At 37.2% G+C, this 9,802-nt stretch overlaps 2 protein-coding genes across 4 annotated transcripts; both read left to right on the forward strand.

The window, feature by feature from the left end:
• Nucleotides 1-4: 4 nt before the first annotated feature.
• On the forward strand, nucleotides 5-7,557 carry LOC661424 (deleted in azoospermia protein 2). 3 transcript variants are annotated; one of them, XM_064358550.1, is made up of 7 exons: nucleotides 5-233; nucleotides 884-927; nucleotides 989-1,428; nucleotides 1,484-1,658; nucleotides 3,689-3,801; nucleotides 4,595-4,876; nucleotides 4,937-7,557. In XM_064358550.1, exons 3-7 carry the CDS (start codon nucleotides 1,027-1,029, stop codon nucleotides 5,807-5,809), a joined length of 1,845 nt encoding a protein of 614 aa, XP_064214620.1. In that variant the 5' UTR covers nucleotides 5-233; nucleotides 884-927; nucleotides 989-1,026; the 3' UTR covers nucleotides 5,810-7,557. The 3 variants fall into 3 exon arrangements, with proteins under 3 accessions (XP_064214620.1, XP_064214619.1, XP_015836435.1); XM_064358549.1 differs by lacking the exon at nucleotides 884-927 and having other exon boundaries at nucleotides 7-233; XM_015980949.2 differs by lacking the exons at nucleotides 5-233; nucleotides 884-927 and adding an exon at nucleotides 286-442.
• Nucleotides 7,558-8,864: 1,307 nt separating this feature from the next.
• Nucleotides 8,865-9,785, forward strand: LOC661329 (protein LSM12 homolog A). The gene is made up of 3 exons (XM_008196595.3): nucleotides 8,865-9,025; nucleotides 9,108-9,241; nucleotides 9,289-9,785. The coding sequence occupies exons 1-3, from the start codon at nucleotides 8,905-8,907 to the stop codon at nucleotides 9,595-9,597; spliced, it is 564 nt and encodes a 187-aa protein (XP_008194817.1). The 5' UTR covers nucleotides 8,865-8,904; the 3' UTR covers nucleotides 9,598-9,785.
• The last annotated feature ends 17 nt before the right edge of the window (nucleotides 9,786-9,802 follow it).

Consider the following 9,802-nt stretch of genomic DNA (forward strand, 5'->3'; position numbering starts at 1 on the left):
AGTACCGTCTTTGAGGCTCTTTGTGTGGTTTGCCCCCCGATTGCGTGACCTGTTAGTGCCCCCTTGTGGCAAACAATCGCGAATCGTGGTTGCCATGGTGATGTTATTTGACAGTTACCTTTGTTGATTTATTGACAGATGAATTAATTTTTTTCCCTGTTGTGTTTTTTTTACACGTTCCAGAGTGTTGATTCGAGTGCATGTTTGTGGTAATTGGAGAGGTTTTCGCAAAGGTGAGTCAGGAATTGTGAGAAATTTGATTATTTTCGTTTTTCATGTTGCCAACCGTTACGTCACGAAATGGTGCATTTTCATTGGTCGACGCCATTTTATCGATGGCTACGTTTTGTAGTGAAAACGACTTTAGTTTTTAAGAATTTCTGTGTTCATTTCTCTAAATTCACTCATGTTTCTTCATAAATTTACGGTGTTGTTGCCACAAGTAAGTTTGCATGGTTTCCTAGTCGGGTTTTTCGCGCTTTGGTTACGGTTATCCAGTGGTTGCAGTCCCACTGCGGTATTTTTTTACCTGGATTTTATTTACATTATCGCGTCGCGATTTCTCCACGAACGCTCGCCTGAATTAAACTGGGCCTGAATCGGGGTTCGGGGCGCGGGATTGCCGTTTTGGGGCCCCAAAGTGGGGCATTGGCTTGGCTCGGCGCCCCGACCCGGGACCCCCTTGCGCTGGTCCCAGCTTAATTCATTTGGTCGCGTTCTGGTGGCTTTTGCGAATTTCAATCGGCTGGTGAAGAGTGAAAATTTTCAATGTAGGTCATTCGCTAGGGACTTTTTTTGTTTTCCCACTAAATCGAACCGAAAAAGTTTTTGTTTGTATTTATTGTCAAATTGGCGATAAACACATCATTGTTTTGGTTTTTAGCGTGTTTTGCATTATTTGTGCTCTGCTGATTAGAAGTAGTGCTGGTTTGTGTGCGATGCGTGGGTTGTGAGCGCGACCTAACCTAGAATTTGTTGGGGCTCTCAGGTAGTTTTCCTCAGTGAGTTTGCTTGGTAATCGGTAAAATGTCGGCCACCGCTCAAACCAACGGCAAGAAGAGCTCGAACAGTTCCATTGTGAACACCCCAGCCAGCACTCCGGTGACTAACGGCAATTCGCAAACGATCTCCCAGAGCACCCCTCCGCCCCCGAACAACAACGCCCCCAAGTACGGCACCCTGGTCCCCAACCGAATCTTCGTCGGCGGCATCTCCGCCAACACCACCGAAGGCGAGCTCTTGCAGCTCTTCAGCAGTTACGGGACCGTCAAAGCGGCCAAAATCATCCAAGACAGGGCAGGCGTCTCCAAAGGCTACGGGTTCATAACGTTCGAAAGCGAAGACGATGCCAAACGCCCCCTCAAAGACGCCGACAACATCGTCCTCAAGGAAAGAAAACTGAACATTGCGCCAGCAATCAAGAAACAAGTAAGCTGTCAGGTGGGTCAAGGGGGCCCAGTGTGACATTTTCTCCTTTTCACAGCCGTTTAATCGGGCCTTTGACGCCGCCAGTCCCTCGACTGTCGCGCCAGGGAACACGGCACAGTACTTTTTCCCGCCGAGCCCCGGAGTGCCCTACTTTCAAGGGGGCGTCACTTACTACCAACAGCCACCGGCAGCCCCCGGCGATCCCAACTCACAAACGACCGTCTATCAGGGTGAGTGCATAAGGTGGCATTGAATTACCATTTTGTTTATTTATGAGCCCGTGACTATAAATTTTTTATTTGACTCCATTTACACAAATAATGGATGTGATAACATTTTTTTGTGCTAAATACATTCAAATACCGAAAACTGAAGACATTTTTTAATTATCTTTTTCCACGAATTGAATAATCAGTTCTATGGTGGTGAGGAAAAAAGTTTTGATTCGGGTCTCTTTGGTCGAATTCGTAGAAATCTCTTCAATGAGTTAGTTTTTGTTTGTGTGTTTATGGTTTTAAGAATTTTTTTCCCGCACGTGTTCGAGTTTATTTTTTTATTCTTTCAAATACTGAATGTTTACATTACACTGGTTTGCGCCGCATTGTTGCCAATTCGGTGATTTTGGTCTCTAATTTTTTTAATTTAAACGCATTTTTTCACAAAAACTCGACGAAATCTGCGTAAAAGTCTATTGGAGTTAATAGATAATAATACAATTTGCAAACGATTTTGGGAAAAATATTTTGAATCTCGAACTTGGTTTTGTCGTAATCATTACTTGAACAGAGTAAAAACACGGCGTTTTTCTCAAAAAGTGTTATAAAATCAAGAAAAATAAAATGAAAAGATCTTTTCTGACCGTTCTTTTTTTTTTATTAAAAAACAGTATATAATTTTTGTTTTGTTCTGAGAAATTTTTTGTGAACAAGGTAAATTAATGTAAAGAAGCAATCTTGTTGATTTTCTCAAATTTGTTCAATTTCAATTTTTCTCACTCGGTTAAACAGCGTTGAGAATTCTCAGTATATATTAGCTGTTTCAAAACTGTAAAAACATGAAGCTAGTGAACATTTATAAAAAAAAAGGTAAAGTGTTCTGAAGAAATACGTTTGTTTGGTAACTTACGGCCTTTAATGGATATGTTTATGTAACAATTAATTGTTTGAACAAAAATAAAGATTTTTTTGTCATAGAATATTTTTTAAAGTACTCCAGAGGAATTATTTTGCCTTTGTTGGAATTGCTACTCCTTTTTAATAATTTAAAAGGTAATAAATGTTTTGGTATTTCATCAAATTGAAGGTCAAATGAAATTAAGTACAAAAACTCACAGTCAAAGCCTATTTTGGTGTTAAATTTGTTAGCGTGTTCATACAATTAATTGCCAAGCCAAGTGTGTAAATTTCATCATTTATATATTTTTTCTGATAACTGATTGAAAATTAGACAAAAAATTACAAACAAAACACTTAAGTATTCATAGAATTGCATAACTTTGAATCCATGCAAATTATGAATAAAGTGTTGTTGCAATAAAACCATTTTGATACTTAAAAATAAAACTAGATTTCGTCCAAAAATTTAGTGAATAATAAAAAAAGATTCAACTGATCTTCGTCGTTTTAAAATACGAAAATCGAAGCAATTTGCAGTGCAAAACGAATGCTTTATTCTGATAAATTTGTGGGAACAAAGAATTGTTTTGAATAACGAGACGGATATTATAACTGAAAAGTGATATGCAATCAGGTGGTGATTATTTACACAAGAATTTGGAGATTTTTTTTATATCGTGTTATTGGAAATATTTATTTTTTGTTACCAAACAGTGAAACAATTAACTGAGGCCTTACATTCCGTTGGAATCGACATTAAATTTATCATAAAAATAAAAAATGTTGCACTTAACATTAATCACTGACATTTTATTAAACACTGCACATTATTTTATTAGTTAAGTTACAGTTGTGTAATATTGTTATTTTTATAAATAAATTCTTCCGTTTAGTGGAGTTGCAGTTTATGGAAAGTGTTTTATGCGACCTTAAACTTGACTTGGTCCGCAACCACAATTACCATATTCAAAACAATAACAATGCTTGAAATGTGTCAAGTTTTTGTTTACATTCTTCCAATAATTGCATTTGTCGTCGTCGCTTCAACATTCACGTCTTATCAAGTCTTAAATTACGCACTTGAAGCGTTTTAAATGCAACGTGGGTTGAAGTAATTTAGTGTTTTTTTTTTTTCAACTTTTTAGCTCCTCCTGTATATCCGGCCCAAACCGGACAACCACAAGCCCCAACTTACCCACCGATGATGTTCCCTCATCACATCTATATGCCACAACAGTACGCCATGCCACCGATGCCGGTAAGTATAAGAAACAAAGCCAAATTGCGATTTTTCTAGTGTTAGAGGTTAAAATAATTGAAGGGAAAAAAGTGGTTTCGCTACGACACAATCGAATAAAATCATAATTGTTATTGTTCGTGTATAAATAGTGTGTATGTTCAGTCCAGCAACTACATATCGGAAGGGCTGTATCCAGTCACCCAGCCTGCCTACGTGTTGCTGGACGGCCTGCAGTACTGAGGGCTCCCCACGTCTCTCCCCGCCCCTTTCTTAAGGTCTCTGATCGCACGCCGAAACGTCTGTATTTTTCATTTTTGCACGAGGCCTTGTTGTTTGTTATTTATTATTATGTTGGTTTTTTTAATTTCGTTATTTATTTTCTTTATTTGGCTTATGATTTTGTTGAGCATGCGTGGCGAAATTTTATATCATTATCACACCAGTCAAGAACAACAAGCAAACGGTTTTTGCTTCACTATTTCGCAAAAATGGCACACGTGTGTCAGTGGAGGCCCACCAGGTGAAAAAACCGGTGTATTTGAGCAAAATTTCTTCAAGTAAAACAAAATGTGACAAAGTTATCGGAAATATGCCCAAAAAATATAAATATATTATTTTTAACCAATTACAACTGAAAAAAATCAAGCTACCACTGACACGTGTGGATTAATAACAATTCTTGCTTGTGTAAAACAATGACTGGTTTATTTATCACAATTTGGATAAGAATAAGAAGAAAAATGAAGATTTAGTAAAGATAGAGTGTGTGTGTGGGAAAGAGAAATTGATTGGTTATTTTTTCTTGAATCAGTACGACTACAACTACTACCCTAACAACGGAGGAGGAGCCCAGTACATGGTCGGCGGTCAGAATGGGGGCCCAGGAGGCGGCGGATCCGGCGGAAATTCTCAGGGCGGCCCCCCAATGCCCCCCCCGAACAGCCCCCCTCGACCGCCTTGCTACAACGCCCAATTGCCCCCGTACACACCGGACCCAGTATACTACAACATGCCAGTATACGGCGGTCCGGTCGAGGGGGCCCCCCTCTATCCAGAAGGTCTGGACATGTCCAACGGCGTCGGTTATCCTGAGGTTAGTCAGTTATTAGGCGAGTTTTTGCACGGCTTTGACGGATGCACGGATATTCATCAGGGCCCCTATCCTATGGCCGACCCCACCCAAGACATAAACGACTCCGCCCCACCCCCACTACCACCACCAATCGCCACACCTCTCACCGCCGACCACGCCCCACTATACGAACACGAAACGAACGACGCCGACAACAGCCGACAAAGCAAAACGCCGGTCGTGTCGCTGCTGTCGATGGAACAACACCAAGAGAAAGACTTCGTTTCGATGCAAGGCGGACGCCGCGTCAAACCCCAACCACCCCCACCACCACCGCCACAACAACAACCAATGATTATACCGCATTTCGCCCAAAATCAAGCCCCGCCCCCCATCTACTACAACTTCAACGGACCGCCCGTACGATCTCATCAAATCCCGCCTTACAACAACAACAACATTAAAACGACGAACGGTTATCGCAAACCGCGCACTTTTAACTCCGCCTCCGCGAATCGAGCCAATGACAATTCGTCGAGATCAAGTCTCCGGACTGATTCGAATTCGTCGGCGAACGCCGCCGTCGACGAAAACAAAAACGAAGATAAACAATCGCCAAACAGTTTTCATTTGTATAACGGTTCGAGAACGTATCAGAATTCGCTAGGACGACGCATCAACAACAACAAGAAGGACACCGCCTTGGACAACAACAACAAAACTAAAAGTAATTTCGTTGTTCAATCGCAGCAACAGCTGAGGAACAACGGCCAGCAGAGCTACGTGCTGACGTCGGCGTCGGCAGCGTCGGTCGTCAGGCGGAACAAAAGATCGACGCGTCGCAACGTCGGCCAATCGGGAGGTTCGCTGAGCGAAATCGGCGCCGGTGACGCCCCCCTAGCCAACAACGATGTTACAGATACCTGTAAAAAAATGGAAACACTGAAAATGTGATTAAAACGAGGTTTGTTGTTGACACTTAAGAAAGGGATAATTTATTTATTAAAAAAGAAATGTTTGCTTGTATATAAAAAACACAAAAAAATAATAATAAAAATGCAATATTATTTAAATAATCGACAATATTATTGTTATTAATACAAAAGTGAGATGAAGCCCGTTTAGCATTGGACTTTACTATTATGATTCCTAGCTTAGGTTCTTTTGTAGATAAAGAAGAGAGAAAAAACTAAGTCCTACACATATTTTTAACAAGTAATTGTTATTTAATGTCTAAGGATGTGTATAAATTAGTTTAGTTTCGATTATTTTTTTCTAAACTCGATGACTCTTATTCGCAACAATCGTATTTTAGTCGAGGGGAACTGTGTCCTATCTTGAATTTGAGGTGTTGTTTGCTCGATGCCTTATTTCCTCTCAACTTGTACGTTCTATAGGTTAGTTTTTGATATTGTTTTTCCCCTTTGAAAACAGTCTTTACAATTGACTTTAAAATCAAAGTGAGATTTTTGCTCAAAAAGGCTGCCATCGGTTTTTAGTCCAATTCGAGTGAATCTATCGGCTCTCTAAATCACACAACACGCACTTTTGTTGTAATTCCCTCCCATTTTGTTTTGTTGTTTGTCGGAATATTTCAATTTTAGGCTGTGACGTTAAATTGTTATAAATTTGTAGTGATTTCATCGAAATTCAAAATTTTTTACGGGACAGATTGTTACAAATCAAACTATTATTATTACACAAAATGTTTCAAAAGAGCCTAAAATTTATTATGAATGATTTTTTTCCAAAGAAGTATTTTAGGATTAGTCGTAAGGATTGTAGCAATGTAAGATAGTAATTTATTAAGTAGTGTAGATATTTAGGTGTCATAGTTCATAAATCGAGAATTTTTTGGCCAAAACTAATTACACTATTTAGTTAATTGTGCTTACCGTTGCGGGTAAGCAACCGAGTCTTGTTGAAAGTATATTAACAAAGTACCTGTATTATTAAATCTACGCTAAAATGAAACAAACAAAACATTTGTAAATACCTATTTAGTTGATATACTTGTTGATGTTTGGAAATTTTATCGAAGAAAGCGTTTTCGTTGCGTTATTGGCCAACGTAGCTTTTAATTTATAAGTAGGTTTAGGGAAGATCACCCATGCCCCGCCCCTCACAAAAACAAGAGCAATATGTAAACTCTGTCAATTTTAGTTTGTATATATAATAATCAAAAAACTTGTCAAAAAAAAGAAATGCTCTAAAAACGGTTGTGCATAAAATTCGTAGTCGTAAAGTATTTAGCTGTAGTTTAAATACACGATTGATCGGCTCCCAAAACGCCGAATACAAAAATACAAACTGAAATGTGAGCTATGATAAGCCAAATTTTTGTGATAGCGGCGAAAGATGTGTTTTTAAAATTCAAATTTTCCCGCCTGGGGAAAATTCGAATTTTAAAACACAAATTTCCGACTTAAAATGTGTGTTCAACAACTTGAAATCTTGTAGGCATATTATTAGACTTGCTTCGGGAGGCTCTGCGGCCTCGTCTCAATAGCTGTAACAAACAACAAAAACGGAAAAATAGCGTTATGGAACTATGAATGTAAAATAAAACGCAATATTTTAGAAATTATATAACTTAAGAAAACAGTGAGAAATATTTATTAATTACAATAACAATTATAATTAATTAACTATTAAATAAGCATGTACAAAGTATCTCAGATAATAAATTTAAATTTAAGAAACGGGTCTTGTGATTTTTGGACGCACCCCGTATATTACTGTACAGGGTTTAGAGGAAAACGAGTGACACATTCTGTGGTCCGTTTTTTGAGTGAATAATTTTGGTCAAAACTGCATTTTGCTATCGTCTTTTGTTTTCGATTTATAAACAAAAGTTGACATTTTAGCGAAATCTTAAAAAAATCATATCTTCCTTATTTTAAAAGATACACATTTGAAACAAAGACATTATACAGGCACTTTTTTACAGAGAATTTAATAGTGTTATCAGTAATTTTTTTAATCATTTGTTTAGCTGTAATAACATAAAGTTGTATTTTTTTAAATGAGAATCATAGTTGGCTATGACATTTTCGAAAAGCTAATTTTTTTCTGAACTCAAAACAATATAAATATAGTTTGATATTTTTATTTATTTTTGATAAAAAATATATTTAAAATATTTGAAACTAGTTGGCCATGGAAAAATTATTTCACATAAAAGGTGTGAATAATCTAGAAATATTGTGAACGGCTATTAAAGTAAAAAATGTGAAATTATAAAAATACGCTATGTTAAAGTTATTTTCAATTGAACAAATATACGAGCGTCGCAGATTTTAATTACATAAAAAATGTGCAGAAAATTGCAAACGATGTGTCACTCCATTTGATGACACTTTTTTACGATTTAGTGAAGTGTAATGGAGGTGACTTGATAATGTTGTGTATTTTTTTACCGCAGATGGAATTTGATTTTGGTGTTTGGATTGACATTTTTTTGTAAAATAAAATTTTATTGATGTGCAATCATACAATTTAATAAGCTTTTTCTTCATCCGACATTTCTTGTTTAAAATTGGAAAATATAGAATGACAACGTGAGCTGGCCATTTTAAATATAAAAACAAATAATTTTTATTAATTGCAAAAATTTGGTCTAATAAAAATTTATTATGCTGTTTTTGAATTAATTAGGGTTTAAAAAATCATTAAATTACTTGTTGGGTAATACAATTTTCATAGTTTTTATTAAAAATCCAAAAATTTTTCATGGCCTACTATAAAGAAAAAGCAAAATGTTTTGTTTTTTCTTAAATGTTTAAAATTTAAAAGACACATCAAATCAGAAAAAATAAGCTTTTCGAAAATGTCATAGCCAACTATGATTCATATTTAAAAAAACAAAACTTTGTTATTACGGTTAAACAAATGGTTGAAATAAACCTCTGATAACATTATTAAATTCTCTGTAAAAAAGTAAAGATATAATTTTTTTAATATTTAAATGCTGCACCCTGTACAGCCAGCAGTGTATGTCACTAGATCGCGCAAACGAAAGTAACTAAAACAGTGGTCGTATTAGCGAAATGGCTGCCGTTTTAGATTATTTTTCAATAGGAAGTACAGTGTGGTGCAGGACATGTTATAACAAAGAAATCGAAGGGGAGGTGATGGCGTTTGACCCCCAAGTCAAAATCCTCATATTGAGTATCCTTTTCACACTGAAACTTTGCCCAATCTAAATTAGGTTAAGTCGGCCCGAGTCATGTTTTTCCTTAATTGCGGCCAGAATGCCCATCGACGAGCGGTGATTCGAAACTAAACGACGTTCATTTCGTCAACCTTTCGTTGGTTAGTGAGTTACAGGTGAAAAAAGAAGTCACTTCGTTGCCCGAAGTGCCCCAGTCGTTAAATTTGCAAAGGGTGAGTTTGCCACGATTGGGAACGTGCTTGAACCTATTGATTTGCAGCTAAACACGCGAGTGCGGAACCAGGTTGACAAAAAACGCCGAATTTTACAAGCAATTTCAGCAAACGTATCAGTAGAAGGCCAGAGTTTATTTATAGCAATCGCCAAAACAATAAAAGAGGTGAGGTGGAGGAACTCTGAGATCGTGGTCTGGAACCAGGAAGTGATCATAAGTCCACCCTACCAGCTCGAGAATATCAGAGGAGACACCAAAAGCAAAGAGTATAATTATATAAAGAAGGTCGTGGAGAAGCATATGAAGGACCTAGCAATGAACACCACGCCGGTTCAAAACACCACGCAACAATAAACCCGCCCCCTTAAATTATTTTAGTTCAATTTCAGCATAGTATTCTCCAACGATTCCGTTTCTACTATCATTTGCTCTTCTCCCCAATCGTAGACGATTCCGTTTCTTTATTTTGTTTTGTTTATCAATTTTATTATCGGTGTATTAAATATTTTTCTTAAGGAAACAATAAAATTGTACAAAAGCCAGGCGGACTTGCATCCCC

The sequence above is a fragment of the Tribolium castaneum genome, chromosome 8 (assembly GCF_031307605.1).
Source record: "Tribolium castaneum strain GA2 chromosome 8, icTriCast1.1, whole genome shotgun sequence".
NCBI classification, from domain to species: Eukaryota; Metazoa; Arthropoda; class Insecta; order Coleoptera; family Tenebrionidae; genus Tribolium; species Tribolium castaneum.

What these genes read in the sequence shown, in the direction of transcription:
- LOC661424 (XM_064358550.1), top strand. Translation starts at nt 1,027, where the DNA reads ATGTCGGCCACCGCTCAAACCAACGGCAAGAAGAGCTCGAACAGTTCC. An exon ending in CGCCAGCAATCAAGAAACAA is followed by an intron (nt 1,429 to 1,483) that starts GTAAGCTGTCAG and finishes TCCTTTTCACAG; the next exon opens with CCGTTTAATCGGGCCTTTGA. An exon ending in ACGGCGTCGGTTATCCTGAG is followed by an intron (nt 4,877 to 4,936) that starts GTTAGTCAGTTA and finishes GATATTCATCAG; the next exon opens with GGCCCCTATCCTATGGCCGA.
- LOC661329 (XM_008196595.3), top strand. Translation starts at nt 8,905, where the DNA reads ATGGCTGCCGTTTTAGATTATTTTTCAATAGGAAGTACAGTGTGGTGC. An exon ending in AGTCAAAATCCTCATATTGA is followed by an intron (nt 9,026 to 9,107) that starts GTATCCTTTTCA and finishes AATTGCGGCCAG; the next exon opens with AATGCCCATCGACGAGCGGT. An exon ending in AGTCGTTAAATTTGCAAAGG is followed by an intron (nt 9,242 to 9,288) that starts GTGAGTTTGCCA and finishes ATTGATTTGCAG; the next exon opens with CTAAACACGCGAGTGCGGAA.